The 24,675-nt window shown below is 48.0% G+C and overlaps 2 protein-coding genes across 3 annotated transcripts in view; one reads left to right on the top strand and one right to left on the bottom strand.

The window, feature by feature from the left end:
* Positions 1-513: 513 nt before the first annotated feature.
* Positions 514-21,901, bottom strand: Pcid2 (PCI domain containing 2). Of its 2 annotated transcripts, XM_050137469.1 has the most exons (14): positions 21,139-21,880; positions 16,933-17,022; positions 14,465-14,538; positions 13,325-13,390; positions 11,168-11,209; positions 9,703-9,757; positions 8,219-8,322; positions 6,334-6,409; positions 5,266-5,407; positions 3,223-3,323; positions 2,250-2,323; positions 2,003-2,128; positions 1,154-1,277; positions 514-903 (listed from the first exon to the last, which is right to left on the bottom strand). In XM_050137469.1, exons 1-14 carry the CDS (start codon positions 21,172-21,174, stop codon positions 814-816), a joined length of 1,200 nt encoding a protein of 399 aa, XP_049993426.1. In that variant the 5' UTR covers positions 21,175-21,880; the 3' UTR covers positions 514-813. The 2 variants fall into 2 exon arrangements, 1 of the variants encoding a protein (XP_049993426.1); XR_007590865.1 differs by lacking the exon at positions 514-903 and having other exon boundaries at positions 1,142-1,277; positions 1,886-2,128; positions 21,139-21,901.
* A 160-nt stretch (positions 21,902-22,061) lies between these two features.
* Positions 22,062-24,675, top strand: part of Cul4a (cullin 4A) — a 38,485-nt gene continuing 35,871 nt past the window's right edge. Inside the window, exons 1-2 of the mRNA XM_050137466.1 lie at positions 22,062-22,249; positions 22,539-22,654. Of these exons, the coding sequence (XP_049993423.1) occupies positions 22,102-22,249; positions 22,539-22,654 (264 nt within the window). The 5' untranslated portion in view covers positions 22,062-22,101. The remainder of the gene's footprint in view (positions 22,250-22,538; positions 22,655-24,675) is intronic.

Genomic DNA, 24,675 nt, shown 5'->3' with positions numbered 1-24,675 from the left:
ATTCTGTCTAAAAGACACTGAGGATACCTTGCTCAGCCTAGATATAGTAGGGAGGGCCTTGGACCTTCTCCAAAGCAATGTGCTTTACCCTCTCTGAGTGGATGGGGGCTGGGGTGGAGTGGGGCATGTAGAAGGAATGGGAGGAGAGGAGGGAGTGGGGACTGGGACTGGTTATGTAAATTGAAAAAAAAGATCGTTTGTTTTCTTTAAAAAAAAAAATAAAGCTACAATAGATTGCTGATTCAAGGAGCAGACATGTCTCTCTGTCATGGCAAGTCTTCAGTCATTGTCTCCCATGGCCTATCACTCAGCAGAATGCAGACACTGCAGAGACCCCTTCCCCATGGGGTTCAGCAGAAGAGGAGGTAGGAAAACCATAGGAGACTGTGGGGATGGTTGACTCCAAATTCTGCTTTTCAAAAAGAAGCCTCAAGTTAATCAAGCATTTTGAGCTCACAAAATGCTCAGGTTTTGTGTATGAAAATAGACAAATCACATAACACACAATAAAAATGTGTTTTGTATAAATTTGGTTTACTTTTAAAAAAAAAGAAAAGATAAAGCTACAAAATGTTACAAAGACAGCCTCCATAAACAATACACAAACCCAAGCACAGCTGCCTGCTTCCTGGTAGTTCACAGCAGCAGCCAGGAGCAGGGGTGTTCGTACACCCAGAGAAAGGATTCTAGGTCTTGGCAAAGCCAGCACAAGTTAGGACCATGGAGAACATGGCTAGGCACTCGTGCTGGCGACCACCTCGTGGGCTACAGACAGGTGCAGCAGGAACGCCCTCCATCTGCAGAGTCTGGGCATCAGCACACCGTGGACAGTGGAGGGAAAGGGTTTTGCTTGCTGACAACCAGCTTCTGATGCTGATGGGAGATGTAGCCTTTAATGTGACCCTGAAACAGAAATCAGATCAGCCGACATCAAATATGCCAGGGACACCATGATGATGAAAACCCCTCTCCCCTGGGGATGGCAGAGAATACAAAATGTAGGTTATACTTCTCTCTCACAGACCCCTGGGAGGCCCTTTGAATAGTATCTCCCGGGAAAACAGTTCCCTCAGAAACTGCCCACAAACAGACGGTCCTGGATGACATCAGCGCCACACTAAAGGTTTGCTGAGAGCAGGAAAGACTTGCGCACCATGTATATCAAATTGGCCAGAATGCACTGGACTTCATCAATGTCTACATCTTCCACATGCATGAATTTCAAGGCGACAAGAAAGGCATCTAGAGACAGCTGATGAGTTTTGAGTAGTAAATACCTACAGAGGAAGAGAAATTACCGTGATTAATAACAGGACTCAGTGCTTCAAGGACCAATGAGGAGCCCTGAGCAGTGAGCAAGAAATGACATCATCTAGTGAACCCATGTTCACACATATTTTAAGTTCCCATTGATTAGATGTATCCCAAAACACACCCCACAAACAACAGCTATTAAATACAATCGTATATAAGCTTTCTACTGTAAACAGCCACTATTTCTGATAGGTTGCCAACAGCTAACATGCTTAACTCCTGGACACACACAGCAGTGGGGAAGACAAGCCAGCAGCCAGAGAAGGAAAGAGAGCATCAGTTCCACAGCTCAGACACGCAGAAACTATCTGGCACCCCAAGCTAAAGGTGAGCCTTCTGCCAAGCTGAGTCATTATACAGGCCTTCAGGGTCAGCTTCTGTCCCATGAGGGGCAGGATGCCGCCCCTACAGGTGGCATCAACTGCCCCAAGGGTTCTATTTACCAGACACCCCATGTTCTTTTTTGCGTGTGTGTGTGTGTGTGTGTGTGTCTATCTCTGTGCACGCTGTCTGCACACTTGTCTCCCGCCTGCTGATACAGGGTGTCTATCGCAACTGTTTTACATCTCACATGCCAGGTGAGTTGGTCTGCAAGCTCAGCTTTCGCATGGATTCTGGGTTCCAACTCTGGTCCACAGGCTTGCAGAGCAGCATCCTGCCCACTGAGCATCTCCCTGGGCACACTCACACTTTCTTGAAGAGGTTCCTGTACGTGATGATCTTCAGCTTCTCCAGGATGAGGAAGATGCCACAGCGGATGAAGAAAGTCTCGTGCTTTGCCAGTGCCTCATTGAGCAGCAGCAGATTGCCCTCGCTGGGCAAGGAGAAACACCACTCGGGGCACGGCAAAGGCCCAGAAAGAGAGGTCAGCATGGTTTCTGGTACATGTATGCCATCTATTGGCCTCTTTAAAGCAATGTGGAGGACGGACCTACCTGACAGCCTTGGTCACTTCTGAGAACTGCATGAGGTGGTACTTCCTCAGAAGCTCAATGGTCGGCATGTGACCCTAGGACAGGTTAGATTTCCAGAACAGAAGAGTGGGAATTACAGGAGTTATGAGCTACCTGACAAGGATGCTGGGAACCAAACTCAGGTCCTCTGCAAGAGCAGCAAGTGTTCCTAACCCCTGAGCCATCATTCCAGTCCCAGCATTTTGCTTTAAGAGAGCTATGATCAGTAAATCTCTTATCAAGAAATTAACTTTAAACAAACAAACAAAAACATAGCAAACCAAACTTAAAAAGCTGAACAAGGATTTAACATCTTGGCTGGACCAGTTAGATGCTCAGCAGGTCAAGGCACTTGCCACCAATCTGATGACCTGAGTTCAATTCCCACATAGGGGAAGTAGAGAATTAGTCCCGACAGCCATTCTCTGACCTCCATGAGTGCTGTGGCATGCACACTCATACAAAGAAACATAAAAAGTCAGTGGAGCAGGAGACTAGAAGGAAGTGACTCTGACCAGGAAATAAGGAAGCCTGGATACCACAGTTCTGTGACTCGGTGGCTATGACCTTGATCTTGACCCTCTCGTGACCCTCTCAGTTACAGGTGGTAACTGAGGTGACAGGATACATCTCTCAGAGGAGTTAGCTGAAAATGGTCAACAGCCTTCAGTGGAATGGGGAGCGGGGAAGGGACAACGCCACTCCTCTCCCTTTATAAACAGCTGTGTGCAGCTCTATTCTCCTCTCTCCCCACCTCATCACTACCCACTAGTCTTAGAGAAGAAAAAAGCAGCACTTTACTTTGATGCTGCACCAGCTGACTAGTTATCTACCTGTGCGGCTTTTCCATTCAAGGATCAAAAAATGTCTGGGAAGTGGAGGCAGAGAGATCAGAGTTCAAGGAAAGTCTTGGCTGCACTAAGTTTGAAGACAACGTGAACTACCGAGCACTCACGAGCAGCATCTTCACGGGCAGCAGGTAGATCAGGATCATCCTCTTGTTCTTCTGGCTGGAGCGATGGCAGTGCGCAAAGGCAAACGACAGGTACTCCTCCGCTGCAGAGAGCAGGCCCGCACGTCAGACCCAGTGCAACCACGGCCTCTGTGCAGAAGGCAACATTGCTTCCTTTCCCATGGCAGCAACAGCAGCCCAGCCTCATATCTGGCACCAGTGCCTCTCCTCAAGTAAAACCCACAGCAAGATTAAAATTCAACGAGAATTAGTCTGGACATCCTTGGCCCGCCATGGTGCAATGGGTGGATGGCCTACTTAACAAGAAACTCTGTGAATTAACTTCTGTTGAGGTTCTAATTTACTACAATCATTGCAAATCCTTGAGATTAGTGTTTACAGCTGGAAACCACAAATGCAACACCTTCAATAACACTAATCAGGACTCAGAAGTGGAAAAAACACACCACATGAAGCATGGGAAGCTTCTTCCACCAAAAGGTCATGTGCTTCAAACAAGATTTTCCTATTGGACTCTAAGTCTGTTCTATTTCATGTAGACAGTTTGAACCTAATAGGCTTAAGAATACAAGAATCATTCTGCTTGCCAAGAGGCCCTACCCTAAGACAGACTGTGGTAACACCCAGCATGGACCTCAAAAGATTTAATCCACTAAGGAGACCGTTAAGACAGTGAGCAGGAACAGCAGTGTCGGTAGAGGGAGCCAAGCTTGGTTGACAACTGGGGAAGAATTAGAAGGTTGTCAGCAGATATGGCTGTCTCTCCTGCACTATTCCTCCCTACTGTAAGAGAACAAAGACCTCACCAGCAGCAGCACAGGCTCACCTCACAGGATCACCAGAGGCAGCTGGTCCTGAGACAGAGTCTGGGTCTTAGGACACCTACACCGAGAGCCACTTCTGCTCCCAAATAGTGCGGCTATGTCAAAGAAAACTTCCAATCTCACACTTGGAAGTAACTGTCACTGGGGCAGGACTGTGTCTTCCACCCCAAGCTGTCTTCCTAAGAACCCTGCAGAGGGAGGCACAGTCATCGACAAAGAAAGACCAAGCCCATGGTCTGCTCATCACTCCAGCGAACAAGTGTGACTTCTGCCACGGGGCCCTCAAGAAGTGTGGCCTTTAGTACCACTTGGGACAGTTAAGTCCCAAAGCCCTTGGGCATACAGGAAACATAACCAGACAGCCACTACATGGGGAGACTTCCTGCTGCCATTAGAGAGGGAGTCACTTTTCTCTAGTGCAGGTTGAACTGTGTGCACCCCATATTCAAGAATATGTATGTGAGCAGTACGAAGTGGACTTGTCATGTCTGTGTGTGTTCTGTTTTGTTAAGAGCTCTTGCAGAGGACTCAGGTTTGGTTCCAATACCCAAATGAGGGCTCACAACCATCTGTAACTTCTGTTCAGAGAATCAGACGCCCTCTTCTGGCCCTGATGAGCAGTGCACGCGCAAGGTACACTTACCACATACAAGCAGGCAAAATACTCAAACACATACAATAAATAAATCTTTAAAAAAAGAAAGATGGGGGTGTGTGAATGAACCTAAAAGACAGGCATGGAAGTGCACCTCGAATTTGAGGCAAGGCTAGGATATATAGTAAATTCCAGGATAGCCTGGGCTACAGAGTGAGAACTGTCTCAAAAAACAAAGCAAAGGGAGTAGGGGACTGGAGGGAGGGCTCAGTGGTCTAAAGTGCTTCCTGCTTCTCCAGAGGATCCAAGTTCAGTTCCCAGCACCCACATGGGCACTCACAACCACCTGTAACTCCAGGTCCAGGGGATCCAATACCTTCTTCTGACTTCTGTCTCACCTGTACAACACATATCACACATTCACACACTTGTGCACGAACATATGCATGCACAGGCACACACACAAACACATATTCATTTTGGATTTGGTTTACACATACTTTTCACCTTAATAAATTCAGTTCTTACATTATCTGGCATCAACGTCATTCAGACTGGACAGGATGCATGTGTTATCTAAACACTGGAATAGAATTATCAACATACCTTGCTTGAAGTCACTGTCAAACATGGCCTTACGCCCAACATAGTATTTGTATGTGACCCTCTGTGCAGTACTATAGTCATCTTTCAAGTTTGAGCTGTCAATAGCTCTGATAAGAGGTTTACACAAGTGAAGTTTGTTGATCTATAATAAAGAAGAAACCATTTACAATAAAATACTCAAACAATATCAAGAGAACAGGCAGATGGAAGAACAGACATGAACTTCTCCTTTAGTTTCTTAACATGAATTTCAAAATCATCAAAACTTCTGTAGAGAACATGACACTGCCTGGAATATTCAACACACACTCTAGAAGCTTGGCGCTCTGGGAGGGGATGCAGCTCTGAAGGGAGTCAGAGCCAAGGCCAAGGAAAAGCCTGCACTTAGGCCACACTGGCAAGGACAAACTAAATGTCCCAGGAAGTGAAAGACAGATTCTTATACAATGACGGATGACAGGCTGCCCTTTGCCTGCTGGATTTTATGAAGCAAAGCCTGATTCTTTTGCCCATCCATTTGTCTACACATCCTCTAGCTCCATAAAGTAGATACTACAACACAGGACAAAGGCTCCAGAGGGGACACCTAGACCCAGAGGTCAGCTACAGCACAGGGCTGGTCACTCAGTGTTCAGGGCCTCGGTCCCCACAGGGCTGATCACTCAGTGTTCAGGGCCTCGGTCCCCACAGGGCTGGTCACTTAGTGTTCAGGGCCTCAGTCCCACAGGGCTGGTTACTCAGTGTTCAGGGCCTCAGTCCCCACAGGGCTGGTCACTCAGGGCCTTCCAGCTGGATTCCGAGAGCTATCCTGAGTCAGACCTTCAGTTCTTATTTGCTTCTGTGGCATAGGGTGGGCCCTGGTTCTAGAGAATGTTGGGCAGGTTTCTCCACTGAGCTCTAGGCCTTGTATTAAAACAGAGCCTTGGGAGGCACTGAATGACCACCAGCTATTGGGATTATTACTGTGGCTGTGGTCAGGATAATTTCCTAACACATGTCAGAAGGCAAGCTAAACAATTTATCTGGGCAGACAGGGAATAAAGCTACAAAAGTTCATGCAAAGCAAACCTTAAAGTAGATTTTAAACAGCTGGTTCACCAGGAACAGCATCCCCCACTTCTTAGAGTCCTCTATGCCAGCACGGCTACGGGAAGAGCATAGAAACGTGATCAATCACAAAACACTGCCGGATAAATGACTATCTTGAGATAAAGCCTCCGCAGTTCAAGCCATAGTCACCAAAAGAGCACCATGAAGGGGCTGGAGAGATGGCTCAGTGGTTAAGAGCATTGCCTGCTCTTCCAAAGGTCCTGAGTTCAATTCCCGGCAACCACATGGTGGCTCACAACCATCTGTAAAGAGGTCTGGTGCCCTCTTCTGGCTGCAGGCATGCACACAGAATATTGTATACATAATAAATAAATAAATATTAAAAAAAAAAAAAGAACTGACAAAAAAAAAAAAAAAAGAGCACCATGAAAAAAATGTGCCTAACAGGTCAAATTTTAAAATGGCCCACAATAGCTCATGGTAAACGCTCCTGTGAGAAAGAGCAGCTCTCCGGTCCTTCCTGTGCAGAGCCAGCCTCAGCCCTGACACACAATGGAGAAGACTGGAGCTGCCTTCAATTCTGGCACTGTTGTGGACATTGCTGCCACCAGTGACCCCTTCACTGACATCAACCACAGGTCTACACATCCCAGCAAGTTCCAGGGCACAGTCAAGGCTGAGAACAGGAAACCTGTCATCAATAAGAAGGCCATACCCACCTCTCACTGTGAAGTCTACTGCTGTCTTCACTAAGAGGAAAGCCGGGCCCACTAGAGAGTGAAGCCAAAAGGCTATCCTATCTGTCTCGTATGTTGATGCCCCATGACTGCAATGGGTGTGGACCATGACAAGCATGACAACTCCGGTGTGTTAGCAACGTCTCCTCCACCTCCAGCTGCTTAGCCCCCATTGGCTGAGGTCATCCATGACAACTCCGGCATTGTGGAAGAACTCATGACCACAATCCATGCTATCACCACCACCCAGAAGACGGCAGACAGCTTCTCTGGGAAATTGGGGTGCAATGGCTGTGGAACTACCCAGATTATCAACCCCAGATTCACTGGTGCTGCCAAGACTGTGAGCAAGGTCCCCCAAGAACAGAAGAGGATGTTCAATGACATGGCCTTCTGAGTTGCTACCCCCAGTGTGTCTGTTGTGGATCTGACATGCCACCTGGAGAAAGGTGCCAAGTATAATGACATCAAGAAAGTGGTGAAGCAGGCATTGGAAGGCCCACTAAAGGGCATCCTGGGCTACAGTGAGGACCAGGAGTCTCCTATGACTTCGACAGTGACACCCACTGCTCTACCACTGATGCTTGGGCTGGTGTTGCTCTTGCTGACAGCTTTGGAAAGCTCATTTCTTGGTGTTGCACTAGTTCTTGTATAACAACCAAAGTGGATGCAGTAGACGGTGATCACAGGGGAAGGCACTGAGTGTTTGGCTGTTTTTCAGAACATTAGCCTGGAGTTCACAGGGAAACCCTGTCCCGAAAAATAAAACATAAACAAAATCTAATAAAACCCAACAACTCAAGAACGCAGAGGTTCAATGAAGCTTCTACAGGAGACTGAAACCCTCACTAGATACAAGAGCAATCTCAGCGACAAGAGAAAAGCTCAGCGTACTCCCAAGGAGCAAGGACGAGGCGTCTGCCCGTCAGAACCACTGAAGCAGACAAGGGACACTGACAGCGAGAGAAAGCCAGGCTACATGGCCACCTGGCACAGAGGCCTTCAGGAAGTAAGTGCAGAGTTCTGGTCAGAAGAACAGCACAAGGACAGAGCGCAGGGAGGGCTCTTCAGGACAGATCAGCACACGTTGCAGAAGTGGTGTCTGGGTGGTGAGCACACGACGCCCTTTCTCGCTCCTTGTAGAACAGCCTCCGCCCCTCACTTACGTGTCGCTGGCGCAGACGCGGAAGCAGCTCATAAGCAGCTCTGCGGCTTTTTCCAGCATGTCCCCAACTTTACTCTTCCCTTTCTTCACCAACTGCTGATCTGCCTAACGATAGAAAAGTAATTATCTTTTTAAAGTAAACAAAGGCAAAATGAAGAATCCAAGTTACCAATAATCTGGAAGATTCGCCAGTGCTCCTAGCCTGAGCTACCTCCACAGACCCCCTCATACTGCTGTTTACAAACTGAGAAAGTCTGTCTATATAGACCACATCCATCCTCAAGTCCAGGACACCTGCTCCAGTTTGTCTGGTTGGTCTTTGTCAACCTGACACAACCTAACACAGCTGGGAAGAGGGAATCATGATTGACAAAATGCCAATAGTCCAGTCTGTGAGGCATTTTCTTAGTGATCGATGGGGAAGGCCCATCCTACTGTAGGCAGTGCCACACCTCTGGGCTCGTGGTCCTGGGTTCTGTAAGAAAGCAGGCTGAGCAAGTCATGAGGACAAAGCCAGGGAATATCACCCTTCTATGGGCTCTGCTTCAGTTCCTGCCCTGACTTCCTTTGATGATGGACCATGATTAGGGTGGTTTTGATGATGGTGTTACCACAGCAACTAACAGCAAACCAGGACACCAGCCTTGATCTGCTTTGCACAATACTGAGAAGCGACCTTTCCTCCTGCGCACAGCAGTCGGGCCCTGAACAAAACCTGCCATGGCAGAAGACTCTTTGTGATTAGCCCTCTGGGGTATTGTGTTATAGACAGGTCTCTGTTGGTCTCCCTGTGTTAGTGGGAGAGCAGAGACCCCAACTCTTTGCTGGCAAGAGGGTTGGGGTTCGGGCCCCCCCACTGCTACTGCAGACTTGTTTGTTCAGCACTCAACAGACGGTCTGTCAGAAAGCACTGCCTTGCGGGCAAACCCTCTGCCTCCTGAGGCTGCATCACTCCATGTGGTATGTCGTGCTTTCCTTGTCCAGCTCTTCATCAGGACAGACAAGCCCAATCCTTCTCTCCTTGTCACAGAGCTATGTCAACTATAATGAGCCACTGGTCTAGAACCAGAAATAGTTTTTGCTACAAAAAGGGTCTAAGCCCCTAAGGTGCTTCTATGGCTCCACGCTGAAGTACACTCCTCTTCTGCAAACCCAGGATCTGAACCCCTCAGCCACTTCCTAGACCTACATCAAGCTACGAGTCTTCAGCCCAGGCCACATCTTAGAAGCAGAGGACAGAAAAATGCTCCAGAACCATTCCCCTCAACACCACAATGGCTTGCCATTTCCCTCTGCACACAGAGGCTCTGTCTGCATGGACCAGAAGACAACCAAGCATGCTGCCTCCTGGTCTTCCCCTCCCAGCACCAGACACATCCCACTTTATTCATCCTTCAAAGCTTCAGGAAACAAGACATGGAAATTAAGCAGTAGTCACCCAGCAGATTTAAATTTGAAATAACAGGCACAGGAAATTGAACTTACATTATTGGCAAATATCCGAAGATCAAGTGCTACTGCATACATGACAGGCAAAGCCCTGAGGGTAAAAGGCAAGTACGTTGGAAAAGCTAAAAGGTCCAATACCCTACCACTGACACCCAAGGTACTACCCAGAACCAGGTCCACACCCTCTAACTCAGATGGTGGCTTTGTTCTACTCTGTCACACGGCAACCTTAGACCTCCTGGCCAAATGCTTGCTTCTTACTCCATACCACGATCCCAACCCCGCTCAAGAACCTAGACCCGGGTCAAGCTGGGAGCTCCCAGAACTCTGTCCTTCCCTAACTCCTCACCACCAGCAAACAGCTCCAAGCAGGAACCAGAATATAAATTTACACAATTATCAAACAGCTCCATGTACATCTAGCTGCCAGCACTAGGCTTTCATTCATGTGTAAGCCAAGTCTTCACTTAGAACAGAAAAAGTGCAGCTGGTTGGTGGTGGTGCATGCCTTTAATCCCAGCGCTGGAATGGTGGATCTGAGCTTGAGGCCAGCATACAGAGCAAGTTCCAAGACAGTCAGGGTTACACCAAGAAACTGTCTCAAAAAAAAAAAAAAAAAAAAAAAAAAAAAAAAAAAAAAAAAAAAAAAAAAAAAAAGAAAGAAAGAAAGAAAGAAAGAAAGAAAGAAAGAAAGAAAGAAAGAGAAAAGCAGAAAAAGTGCATCCGATATAAAGACACACATTTGGAGGTTGAGACAGGAGAATGGAAACTGCCAGGCCAGCCTAAAGTACAAAGGAAGACCCTGCTTCAAAGTTCTCCCGTAACTGCCCCTCAAAAACTGGGGCTATGGATGTAGCTCAGTAAGTAGAAAACTTGCCTCGCACGCACAAGGCCTGGGTTCGATCCCCAGCACCGTACGAATGGTGCAGTGGCACACACCTGCAGTGCCAGCATCAAAGCAATGGGGTTAACTTCAGTCATCCTCCGCTATAGCGAGGTCAAGACTAACTAACCTAAGGCAGAAGAGACCCTGTCTCAAAAATAGCTTAAAACGATGTAGGAATATAACTACGTCTATAACTAATGCAGAATGCTTGCTAGCACACGTAAGGACCTAGTTCAAGCCCCAGCACTGAAGAAAACAACTGCTGAAGGAAAGGGCTGGGTTGGTTGTCTGTGAAAGGGCTCTAGCTACTATAGTGTAAACAAAATTTAAACATTTTCCTAGTTTGCTAATAAATCTTAGTTTTGAAGAAATTTAAAATAATCCAAAGGAACTATAGTGTGCATTTAACCAACATTTAAAACCAGAAGTCAAAAATTGGCAAATGAAGGGAAAAATAGTACTTAAATGTTTCTGTAACAGAATTACTGAAGTAGCACTTTCGACAAAAACATTGTACATAACCTGTCTGCTTGGCCATTCCCATCTAACCCCAGCCCACACTCAGCCCACACCGACATCATTTACTAATCTCTGGCTACTTCTGTTCATGCTTACCAGTTTTCTTCTTTGTGAGCCTGGAATGCCCGCAGGAATGACGTACTGTATTAAGGATGACATGACAAGCAAAACTGAAGTAACACTGCACTCAGTAAGAAACAGACTAGGGGTAAAGTGTGTTCTTTAGATGACTATGTCACAACAGCAGGAAAACCCTGAAGGCAGAAAACACTACAATATCCATGCATTGGCAGCCGCGTAGACGCAATGCATTCACTTCAGACAGACCTCTGAAACAAGCTTTATTATAAGGTTGCTCATATAGACCAGGCATTGTGGCACTCCTTTGGTGCTGGCATTTGGGAGAAGAAAGTTTCAGGCCAGCCTCCATGGTTAGACCCTGCTCACCTCCGCCCAAAAAAAAAAAATAAAAGAAAAAGAAAAAAAGATTGTATATGTACACGCATGTATGTGTGGGTGTGTGTAAGTCTGTGTGCATATGTGTGCAGTGGTTAGATGTCAACTATAGGCGACATTCCTCAGGCTGGCCCCCTTCTTCCTTGAGAGAGACTCTCACTCATCAATTAGACTAGCTAGTGAGCCCCAGGGATCTGTCTGTCTCCAGGCCCACAGAGATGAGATTACAAGCACACACCACCACTCCCGCTTTTTTGTGGGTGCTGGGGATCCCATTCAAGTTCCCATACCTACAGGGCAAGCACATTAAAAACTAAGCCATGTCCGCAACCCGTTATAAGTCTTCTCTTTTACATTTGTACTTACGTGTTTCCCTGAGTTCACAGATCATAAGCTACATTTAAGTCCTCAAGAATCTATAGCATAAGGTTTATTTCACCAACACTAAAATTCTTAAATTCTAGGGAAATTTGGCTAATAGCATTCTCTTGTGAGTATATTTAAACACAGCAGTTTTCAAAAGCAAACTAAAATCCAGAGATCTACAAATCCTCAGCCTGCTCACTGATATAAATCACTACAGAAGCTGATGTTTAATAAGACTCTTCACTGAACACATGAAACATGGGCGATGCATGTATTTGAGTCCACGTCTCTCCATCTAGGCTGAGTTACGGGCCTCTAAGACTTAACCAGTTCCTGTAGGCACACTTAAAAAACATTCTGCTCTTAATCAAGTCTTTAGGTTAGAAGAGTGCTTCTGCTGCAAGCATGAGAACTGGGGTCAATATCCCAAGCAACCACACGGAAAGCCGGGAACAGCTATGCGTGCCCATAACTGCCCACTGGGAAACTGAGACAAGGAGAGCCTAAAAGCATGCTGGCCAGTTAGCTTGTCGACAGCAAGCTTCAAGTTCAGGGAGAGACCCTGTCTCAAGACAATGAGGCAGACTGAGAGAAGACTTGACATGCTCCGCTGGCTTCTGACCTCACATGTGCATGCACAGACACCTGCAAGCTCGTGTGCACACACGCCACACACAAGCACCAACTGAGTTCTTCTCAGCCACGTTAAATAAAGCCCACCCTCCATGTATACTGATTACATTAGTGTAGAAGGGAATTGTCTGTGAAATCAAGGAGACTAGCGGGAGGGGCAGGAAAGAAAGGGCAAGTGTGGTGGTCTGAATGCAATTGCCTGCCATAATTGCATAGGAAGTGGCACTATTGGGAGGTGTGGTCTTGTTGGAGGAAGTGTGTCACTGTGGGGGCGGTGTTTCCTTTGTTCCAAGACATTGTCCAGTGTCTGAGACACTTCCCATTGCCTTCTGATCATGATGTAGCCAGCACCACATCTGCCTGCCCAGTGCCATGATGATAAAAAACTAAACCTCTGAAACTGTAAGCCACCACCTCAATTAAATGTTTTTCTTTATAAGAGTTGCCGTGGTCCTGGTGTCTCTTCACAGCAATAGAAACCCTAAGAAAATGGGGTAGTGGAATAGGAGGAAATGTCCTCAAAGTAAATATGTTTGCATTAAAATAACCTCATGTAACCTTACATAATAGAAATACATAAAATCCAATATGTTAACCAGTGTACTTCCTTACTAGATAAGCAACTGGGTGAGTCATAAAAGCCAGACTACACTTAGAGACCCAAGCAAAAACAGTTAAAATGAGTTTCTCTTCCAAAATATTGTAGTTCCTTTTTAGTTGAAGGTTTGAACTGGTCCAGTGTTTCAAGACTGTGAGCCTCAGTAAACCACTGCTAGTAACGCGTGGGGTAAAGGATATTGGACTATTACGGTCTGGCACTTGTAGGCCTCTATGAAGTCGTGATTCCCCACAGCGTAGGTACACCTGGAAAAGACATCAGAGGCTGAAGAACAGGTGCATATTAGCCCAGAGCACATTCTACCACACACCTCAGTCACTCTCTACTGCTCCTGGAAGGCATTTCTGCTTGGCAGAGAACCACAGTTAGAGGGAACACAGACAACCATTTGAATGACAGCAGTCGGTATGAGGGGAAATCCCACACAGAGCTCTGACACTGTCTGCTGAGTCCCAGAACAGGAAATAGTTCAGCTGTTCTAAGAAAGGGACCAGCGACAAGCGTGACTGACGCTGCATGCCTGGTGCTCCACACTGTCGGTGGGCCTCCAAAGACATTCCGTCCAGGTTCTGGCTGGCAGCTAGAGCCAGCTCATCACCAAATCCGGAACCACACCATGGAGAGCACACTGCTGGGAAAGCAGAAGTGCACTTTTTTTTTTTAATTTTATTTTTGGTTTTTCAAGACAGGGTTTCTCTGTAGCTTTGGAGCCTGTCCTGGAACTAGCTCTTATAGACTAGGCTGGCTCAAACTCACAGAGCTCCGCCTGCCTCTGCCCCCTGAGTGCTGGGATTAAAGGAGTACGCCACCACTGCCCAGTGAGGTACACCTACTGTTGCAAGGAATATAACAACACCACAACTCTTCCAAAGGCCTGGCCCAGCTTGCTTGGAAATACAACAGGCATGCAGTCAGAGGACAGTCCTGCACACAGGGCTTTAGGATCTAAAGTTCTGTCTAAACTGCCTGACACGCTGCAGTGAAAGCAGCCGACAAATCGTGTAAATAAAGAGAAGTTTCTGTTTGTTTTGCTTAACTCAGATTTTTTTTTTCCCTACAAAGCAAAGATAGTAAAAACCACATTATTTCCATGAGAAAAGCAAGGCCTCCGGTAGGCACTGCAGCTGACTAACAAAAGACAGCCCAGCCAGCAGACACACCAAGGGTGATACAGAGGCATAGGACACACTTGTCCACTTTTCCAAGTTAATTATTCACTGCTCAAGGCGAACAATGATGCACAGAAGAATCCGAGTGGTCCAGTGGCGTGTTACAGGCACACGGCTGTGAGCCTGGCTTTCCTGCTGCCGGCGGGTTACCTTAAGTGAGCTGCAAACATTTCGTCATACGGGGGCTCCAGAACTTGCTGGCATTTCTCTTCCGGAGAGGCCATCTAGTCCATAGAGAAAGGTAAAGTTAGTGGTATGAAAGGCAGCATTATACGCAAAGAACTTTAGATGATCACTTTCAGAACTTCACAGCCTCAAGAAATACTTCAGTCAGGCACATCTACAGGGAGGGCTCATTGCTCCCCCAATATCTGTATTTCAAAAAAAAAACAAGAAGCCCAAGAATAAAATTCAGTTGTTTGCTGCAGGCTACAAAACATTCTAGGCACTTTCAGACATACTTATTTTATTTTATTTGGTGTGTATAGGCGACTGATGTAGGCCTGTGTGGGCCCATATATGCCAAGGCACACATACACGTCACAGGAAGACTTCCCACCACTGGGCTCTGGGAGTAAACTCAGGGCACCACACTTGCTCAGCAACCGGCCAGCTCATGGGCTCTCTTAACAGCTAGTCAGTCAGCCAAGAAGGCCTTCAATAAAACAGGAGTACAGTTCCAACTGTAAATAAGCCAACAAGTTAGTGACCACGCCATGTGAAGAGTTACCACATAACTTCCTGAGGGAACAGGTGTCCTGGGCTAGGGGCTCACATGGTGAAATCCAGACAATTTGAGCACGCCTAGGCAGATGAATTTTACACGTCACCTGGACTGCCCAAGTACCCATAATGAATATGACCTCTGCGTGCCTGGAGGATGTTTCTACAAGAAACAGGTCCGGAACTGGATGGACACCTACCAACCTGATGAAGTGCTGAAGAGTACCAAAAAACACAAAAAACAAAAACAAAACCATACACTCTTCTGGCTCCTGACTGCCTCCTGAACTGAGACACTATGGCATCTCAGGCAGAGCATGGGTTTACCCACAGGCCTTTAGCTGAAGATGGCAGGTCATGCAAGGGCCTTCTCGGCCTTCATAACCACATGACCCAACTCCCTACTGAATCAACTCTCTCGGTGTGTAAATGTATTGTGTATGTACAGATGTGTTTTCTATCTGTTGTTTTTCAGACTAACAGTAAACCAGAGCAAGATGAATGACAGGCATCCACACAGGTGTAATAAACACGCACACACTTAGAGTAAAGGTGGGAAGGAAAAGTGCTGGTGTCAGGAAACCACCATGCTGAGCCAGGAGAGAGCTTAGCTCAATGCCCAGGACCCACATGTAGAAAGGAAGAACCAACTCCCATAAATTGTTCTCTGACCTTCACACACACCAGGTACATGCATTCCCAAATACATACATACAAAAATAAGTAAGTTTAAGATTTAACTAAAACAAAACAATAATGACAAGAAAACCCAGAAAGAAACAAAATTATCATTTCAGTTTCTCATGAAAAAAAAAAAATTACTTGGATGTTAGCTGCTAGCATGGACCTAGCAGGTGGAAGGTTAGTACAGCGCTATCCAGACAGACAGACCTACTTGTCACACACACAAGCCCCTGCCGCCTCAGAAGAACGGCAGCAAGCACAGAGCGTTCTCTTACTGTGCTGTGGCCAAGTGGGCTGGGCTCTCTGCAAGTCCCTGGACTTACTTCTTAGAACAACAGCTCTTAATATTATTCATCAGAACCACACAGGACACCCTGAGGATGGACTACCGTGATTAGGATGCTGGGTCTAGTCACTGTTTTCCTCCCGAAGAACTCTGCTCCCGCAGGAACATACTTTAATATCATAAAGGGCATCGTTACAGAAATAGAACTCTATAAAATATCTACTCAGTCTACAGGAAATACTGTCTATACAATACATAAACTCCAAATGGAAAATGCTCATATTCTCAAAGCAGGGCTGACAAATGTGTTTCGTGAAAGGCTTTGCCAACCCTCTGCAGGCTCAGTCACCTGCGCCATTGTGGCAGGGAAGCCACCAAGACAACACTTAACCAGCATACAGCTCTAGTCTCTAGGAGGGATCTTGATTCCAAGTGGGAACTTGGTGGGATTGCTTGCTGGCTCTAGTCTCCAGGGCAGTTGGACATGGACAAGGTCTAAGTTCTATGGCCTCTTCCCTGGTGACACTGATAATGTTACTGACTTTAACCCTAATCTACACAGAGATCACATATAGGAGTATGAGGTGCAGTGCCCAGTAAGTAAAATGGGATTACAGTAATCATAAAGACATTTGAGATTTTCACATGAGAGTGGTAATATTAGTTTCCTTTTATTTAAACTTCCATGGAAAACTAACTGCCTCACATCTCTCTCATAGCCCTTCCTGACTGAGAGCCAGCCTCCCTCACCTCTCTCTAGACACCATGGGCTTGTTTACCACCCACCTGGAGCCGTGGGTTTGCAGCCAGCCTCCCTCACCCTCTCTAGACACCATGGGCTTGTTTACCACCTACCTGGAGCCATCCATGGGTTCGCAGCCAGCCTCACCTCTCTCTAGACACCATGGGCTTGTCTATCACCTACCTGGAGCCGTGGGTTTGCAACATGAGGGTGCTTGAAAGACACCAGCTCTGCACAGGATGCTCCATCTCTGGTATCAATGGCCTCATACACCTGAAACAAGTTGAAGGGGAAACCTGAGCAGGCAGGCAAGCATCCACTCTCAGAGGACCTGAGCAATGCATTGCGTACCACAGAAGCTGTTCCCTCCTTCTGGAAAGAGGCCAGAATAATCAAAATGTAAAGGAATAAAAAAAAAACAAAACTTCATTTCAAAATGGAGTCTTCTTAGAACAAGAAAAGAGGAAGGCCAGAGTTCCAGAGAGGCCCCTCTAAAGGTCTCAAGGACACTGGCCTTCTATGAGGCACAAAGATGAAGACGTGTCCTTCCATCATCCTTCCCACTGGAACCCTCATAAAGAGCCTTGTCCTAGTCAGTACCAAGGATGGTGGCCACTAGTCACACTTGAACATGACTCTCAGGTCTCCAAGGCCTCCAGAGTTCTTTCCACAGGAGAGCTACAGGTAGTTGAAGCTTCAGAACTGGAGCACACACACATCATGAAACAGAAGCACACTCCTGATGGCTGTAGGTGCTAGGAATACAGTGGTCCCCGGGGTCCAGGTATCAGGCCCATGTAATGAACAGTGTAGATGTCGGGCAGGGAGCAGTCCTCTAGGGCTGTTCACATCCCAGTAACCTCCTTTGCAGTGACCTTGGAGATGGAGGATGAAGTCACCTAAGCTGTGTCTAAAACCTCAAGTACAACTTTACTAGCACCTGGCTCAACTCCACAGGATCCTGCACTCAGGCCCAGACTCAATATAAGAGTGTCCTGTCGGAGTCCTGCCTCAGTAACAACATAAGGAAGTTAGGGGTGGGTAAGAAAGTAAGGAGCTGGGGACGAAGCTCAGGGGAGAGCTGGGCAGTTGCGGCACATGCCTTTAATCCCAGTATTCAGGAGGCAGAGGCAGGCAAATTTCTGAGTTTAAAGCCATCCTGGTCTACAGAGTGAGTTCCAGGACAGCCAGAGCTGCACAAAGAAAGCCTGTCTTGAAAAAAAAAACAACAATAAAAAAGATTATTTTATGAGCTGCCATATGAGTCCTGGAAATCACGCCTAGGTCCGCAAGAGCAGCAAGTGTTCTTAACCACTGAGCCATCTCTCCAGCCCTGAAATTATTTCTTAACTGAAACTAATTGCAGACACACATACAAAGAGGGCTGGGATGTGACACAATGACAGAGCACTTTCCCAGATGCGTAAGTCCCTAAGATCAGTCCTACATAAAAAACAAACCAGTCCAGAAAGGAGAACAGGAAATCATATTCTGGCCAACTGAGAAGAGTACCTGGCTTAGGAAAGGGCTGTCAGTGAGGACAAACCACCTCTACAAAAGTGTGTGGAAGACAGGAAGCTCACGGAAGCACATTAGCCAGAGTAAGAACACATGACATGCAGTGTGGACCTGCTCTTCTGGAGGTCCTGAATTCAACTCTCACAACCATCCATAATGAGATCTGGTACCCTCTTCTGGCCTGCAGATAGAACACTGTACACATATAAATAAATAAATCTTAAAGAAGAAGAATACAGCGTGGGTGCACTCCAGATCCAAAAGAACAATTCCTAAGGAACAATTTGCAGGAGAGTAGGAAGTTAAATAAGAGTTCTATATTAGAAAATTTGTATACCACTGGGCATGGCGGCATACACCTTTAATCCCAGCACTCAGATGGAAGAAGCAGGCGGATCTCTGTGAGTTCAAGGCCAGCTTAGTCTACAAGAGTTAGCTCCAAGACAGGTTCCAAAGCTACAGAGAAACTCTGTCTCGAAAAAAAGAAATAAAGAAAAGAAAAGAAAAACAAAATGTGCATTGATGGTAAGTTTCTCAGGCTACTAAATATATTTTAGTTATAGGGAATATCCTTGTTCTTGATGCCTGTAGATGTGGGCCCTGACTTAGATGTGTTTTATACTTGCTAACCTTGGAAAATGGAGTAAAATTTCCTTCTGGTTTGACCCTGGACAAAGTAGACCTTCTTATTCCTTGTTGTAAGGGGTAGATTCCTCAAGCTAGGTGTTTCTCTCTGAAACATGCAGACACTCCTGCCACTGTAATACCCCTAAGGAACTGGGGCACCTAGGAACCAGCACAAGCATGCTGATGGATGCCATTCCCTATGATTAAGAAAGAACAATCTTGCCAGGCAGTGCTGGCGCACGCCTTTAATCCAGCACTCAGGAGGTAGAGGCAGGTGGATCTCTGTGAGTTTGAGGCCAGCCTGGTCTATAAGAGTGAGTTCCAGGACAGGCTCCAAAGCTACAGAGAAACCCTGTCTCAAAAAAAAAAAAGAGGGCAACCTTGACCCCTGGTTCAAGCAACCACCAAAGAACAGGCTACCTTACTAAGCTGCAAAGAGGGTAAAATCTAATCAGCCCTACCTCAACAAAGCTTCTGGGAAATTAACACAGGAAACATGGGGGAGGGGGGAGAGACAGACAATTTGTCAACATGTAGCTGATGGCCAAGGCTGTATAGTCAAGGTGCTGAGACAGGGACTGGGCACTTGGTCAACAATAAGGTGACAGGGCTCAGGCATGACTCTCCAGAAACAGCATCTTTTGAAAAGGCTAAGTGTCAAATATGTGCACCCTAGAGCCAGAATCGGAGTCTGAGCTTCAACTGCACTGCTTCTGAGCAGATCTGGGTGAGTCACTCACCGAGCTCTTCAAGGGGGTTGGGGGAATTGTGATGAAAGCAAATTGAATACATACGCACACACCATCAACAATAGTGCTGCTACTTAAGAGGCACACAAGTAATAACAGTTCACCTCTTATTTCCCTCCTCAACTCAAACTGTGCTCACTGCATGAGTCAAATAAACCTGGGGACTCTCAGAGCCCTGCTGAAAACACACAGCCAAGAGATGTGTTGATGAAAGTAGGAAATGAAATTTACTAAGAGAGCGAACACAACTGCTGCTCATGAGCACAAGGTCTGAACACTGGCAAATTGCTCTGCTTTCCTGTTTAGCCTTCTGGGTTTGCTCTCCTGTAAGCCAAAGTTTCCTGACCCACAATACAAAGCTACAAAACCATTAGCCTCACAGCTCAGTGTTACAGAGTAAATCACACCCACTGGCATAAACAAACAAGTGAAAACAAAGTGGTCTGTGAATGGTGTCACACACCTTTAATCCCAGCACTCAGGAGGAAGAAACAAGAGGCCAGGCTGGTTAACACAAGTTCTAGGACAGACAATGGAGGCTACACAGTGAGACTCCATCAAAAGTAAAACAACAAACAACACAAGATAATGTCTGGAACAGCTTAGAAAAACAACAAAATATGACAGCGTAAGAGACAGGCCTCCCCACATCTTTAATCCCAGCACTCAGGGGCAGAGGCAGATGAATCTCTGTGAGTTCAAGGCCAGCCTGGTCTACAGAATGAGTTTCACGACAGCCAGAGCTGCTATACAGAGAAACCCTGTCTTGGAGAAAAAAGAGAAAGAAAGGTCTCTACCACGCGGGCCATTAGGGAGGTATGGCATGCTGTGACTGACAACCAGGAGAGCTACAAGTGACACCAGCAACTTCCACAATTAACCAGGTCTCTTCCCTTCTGAGCATATAGGCTCAAATTGCAGTATTGGTTCCCAAGCGTCCCTAGGGTTCTAGCTAATGAGATATTTGAAACAGAAAACAGAGGCCTTGATAATGGAGCTAAGTGCAAAACTAAGACTCATAAATATCCATGAGCAGCGGTGTCATGAGCTGAGACGTTCATCAGACTTCCCCACTTGGCTGTCCCTTGTACCAAGCGTGTTGAATAGTGGGATCAAACCTCTCTGTCCTAGGCTTGTGCAGAAAGAGCAAACTCAACCCTCAGCCCAGCTGTGCCATTCGGAAGCCTTGAGTGACACCTCACTTAAGACACAATGTGCTTCGTGCAGACAGTGCTACACCGACAACCGCTTTTACAAGTGGCCCCGATCTTGCTACCTCCACCTGGAAGCCTCCTCTGTCCCAGATCCAGCGGGAAGCACTTACAGCTTGAGCAAGGCCTGCGGCCGGTCACAAGCAACAGACTCTCCTCGCCTCAAAGGCTGCCACAGACACCACCACCATCCCCGCCGCCCCCTCTCCCGCCCCAGTCTAGTCCGACCCTGCCCCGGGACCCATCCCCGTGGCCAGGAAGCGAGGATCCCGAGCGAAACCCACCTGCTGGAGGTACTGATTAATGGTGATGTGCGCCATAACAGCATCCGCGGGCGTTAAGTACCTCACTTCCGGCGCAGGTCCGTCTCCGTTCCTTGTCCCCACGCTGTATTTCCTGCACGTGGGTTCCAGAACCGGTGGTGCCAGCTGAGCGGAGCTGTCAGTGCCCGGGGTGCGGTTACTATAGGGCGGCTCAGCCCCGGTAGGGGCGCGCGCGAGGACGGAGGACTGACGTGGAGGAGTCCCAACCGACTTGGGAACGTGTCCCCGATCACGTCTTATGTCCTAGTGACTCCCCGTGCCCCTCACCCCTGCCTGGATGAGGGTAACCCAATCCTCGATCCTCACTGTGCAGAGATACTCCTGGCTCTCACGCCCTCAAGCACACGGAAAGTCCGGACCCCACTCGGGAACACGTCCCCGCGCACTCCTAGCCCTCACTGGCGATGTCCCCGAGTCCTCCCGCACCCCTCACTGGGCCACCCCAGAGCAATGGGTGTGGAGTAGCCCGCTCCCTAGCCCTGGGCGTGCGGCGTCACGGAGCATTCCTAAGCCCTAGGTATGGCGTTGCCCCAGAGGCAAGGCGATGATGGGGTGCTCGTCCCCAGCACTCGACGTGACGTTCAACAGCAAGCTCCCGGGCACCCGGTGCGGGGTGTTATGGCGCCCTCTCGTGAGCATTCGTCGTAGAACGTCCGCGGGCCCGAACCCTCCCTGCGCGGCTGCGGACGCCGAAACCCTCGCTGGGCGGAGTCCGCGCGCCCGAGCCGGCTCGTTCCAGTGCGCGCCGCGGCGGTTGGGCCTCGGGCGCGCGCGCGGCCGGGGTCCCGAGGGGTAGGAGGAGGAGGAGCTGAGCGCTCACGGGCGGAGCCCGACAGGAGGAGGAGGAGCCGGGCGCGCACGGCCGGGGCGCAGGGCAGGAGGAGGAGCCAGGCGGCGCGGGGCGGGGCGGCGTCCGGCCCAGCCATGGCGGACGAGGGCCCGCGGAAGGGCAGCGTCTCGGGTCTCATGGGCCGCACCAACGGCCTCACCAAGCCCGCGGCGTTGGCCGGTGGCCCTGCCAAGCCGGGGGGCGCGGGCGGCTCCAGGAAGCTGGTCATCAAGAACTTCCGAGGTGGGTGCGCTCCGGTGAGGAGCGAACGGGGCGGCCGGCAGGTCGCGCGCTCGGACAGGGCCTCCTGGGGCTGCCCAGCCGGCCCTGTCCCCGCGCCCCGGCCCGCCTTGTTCCCGCACTGTCCTGTTCCGGCGCTCCAGCCTGGCTTGTCCCTGCACCTCCTGCTCCGCCACGTCCCCGCGTCCCAGCTGGCCCTGATCCCGCACCTCCTGGCTGGCCCTGCGGGGCCCTGCCTCGGTGCCCCGGCCTGTCTTGTCCCCGCGCGGCCGTTGACCCTCTTTCCCCACAGACAGGCCGCGGCTGCCTGACAACTACACTCAGGACACGTGGCGGAAGCTTCACGAAGCGGTCAAGGCCATCCAGAGCAGCACATCCATCAGGTACAACCTGGAGGAGCTGTACCAGGTGAGCGGCGGCGAGGGCCTGCGAGCACCAGGCTGTTTTCCTCCTCCCGCAGCCACGGTCGCCGACGCTAGGGAGGCCTGCCTGTCTGCCGGGAGCGGGGGGGGGGGGGGGGGGAGCTGCGGCCCGAGCCTTCCCCCTGGGGGTGAGGGGGACAAGCCGCGGAGCCCTCGGTCAGCAGGATTAGTGCTGTGTGTTGAGGCTTACATCAGGCTGCTTAGGAGGTGTAAGTTTTCCCATCACCAGAAGAAAGGAGGTGTCGGGGGCCCAGAGCCACAGGGCTCCGGCAGTCTTGAGTGTTATCAGAATGACAGATTGTTGCACATAAAACTCAGTACGGCTCCACTTGCTAGTAAGGTCCCTGTGTGGCCCCCTACACACACACTGTTTTGTGGTTTAATTGTTGCAAATAAGGTTTGCAGAAAGTCCGGTATTTTTAATTGAGAGAGGGGCAGTGGCTACAGCAGGAAAAGAAACGTCAGAAGTACATTTGCTGTTTCAAGCAGACTTTCCTATCATGGTTTTATACAATAATTCTCGCTAAATAGTCTGCTATAGGTAACCATAAAGCATATAATTAACTACACTAGAGTCATGAACTTGCCGGTTCGTTTTATCCAGGCTACAAAGTGAATGTATTTAAAGTTACATAAAGTACAAAAAGGAATAGTACTGAAAAAAAAAACTATTACATTTCGAGCACTCCCAATCCAAAACATAGCTCACATGTGGTAAAAGATCCCCAGCTAACCCCGTCTGATTGGTCTCAGACAGAATACAATATATGCTAAAACTTTTGTATAAAATTGCTTCAAGCTGGGGCCGATGAGATGATGCAGTGGGTGAAGCTCTTGCGGAACAAGCTTGGCAGCCAGTGTTCGAACCTCAGAACCCTCAAACAGATGGGAGAAAACTGGAGATGGCCTCTGGCTGCCAGACTTGCCATGGCTGCCGTGGCACAAGCACCCACACATATGCATCATGCATACACACAATAAAAAAAAATTAAAATAGTCCTTCAAATTGTGTTCAAGTTATATGAGATATGAGTTAATTTTATGTTTAGACTTGAGTCCCATTTCCCAACTACATCATTATGCATATTCAATTATCAAATGAGAAGAAAAAAAATCTAATCCAAAGCACTGCTGGTCCCAAGCATTTTGAATGCAGGACAACCGGCCTGTAGTGATAGATTGATGCATGTGGCTGTTCCTTGTCTTGGGTTTGTGAGTTGATGTTTATTGAGGGAAAGGGTTTTAAGATTTTGTTTTTAAGCATGTGTCTGTGTGTATGAATGGGGGTTGAGGGACTGGAGGCCGGAAGTTTAGGTGATTGTGAGCCTCTTGACGTAGGTGCTAGGAACCAGCCGCAGGCCCTCACGTACTCTGACTACTGAGTCATCTCTCCAGGCCTCTTCCCAACCCCCTTTGTTTTTGAGAGTCTTTCTACATGGTGCTAGCTGACTTAGTTACTCGCTTTGTATTCATGCCTTGTCTGTAACTTACAGCAATCCTCCTGCCTCGGCTTCCCACTTGGTTGAATGTACCACCATGCCCCTGATAAATTTTTTAAATAAGCTTTCTTGAAGTATAATTTATATATAACTTGTACTCCAGTAGGTTTTTTTAGGTGGAGGGGAAATTGACTGGTTTTATTTTGTAAAGCGCAGGCTGTCCCAAACTCAAGGTATTCCTCCTGTGGGTTACAGACTTACACTTACATACTTGTTGTGCTAGTAGATTTTAATGGCCTAATATGCAGTTGTTTTGCTGCCCAACTCATATAGACTGTTTCCATCTCCCACAGAGAACTGCAGCCCTTTGCACCCCCCACCCCACCCCCACAGTCATTTCTCTGCCATTTCAATCTAAAGGAATCATGTGTTTGTCTTCTTACTTTGCTGTCTGGCTCTTACTTAGAATACCAGTTTGCAGTTTACATGTGGTGCTAACAGTTTGGTGTTTTGTTTTTTTAAATTTTTTAAATGTGTTATTACTTGAATAGAACTACATCACTTTCCC

The sequence above is a fragment of the Alexandromys fortis genome, unplaced genomic scaffold, assembly GCF_014885135.2.
Source record: "Alexandromys fortis isolate MF-2015 unplaced genomic scaffold, M_Fortis_MF-2015_v1.1 scaffold_3, whole genome shotgun sequence".
NCBI lineage: Eukaryota > Metazoa > Chordata > Mammalia > Rodentia > Cricetidae > Alexandromys > Alexandromys fortis.
Note: the sequence above shows the minus strand (reverse complement) of the source record. Positions and strands in the feature narration are given on the sequence as shown.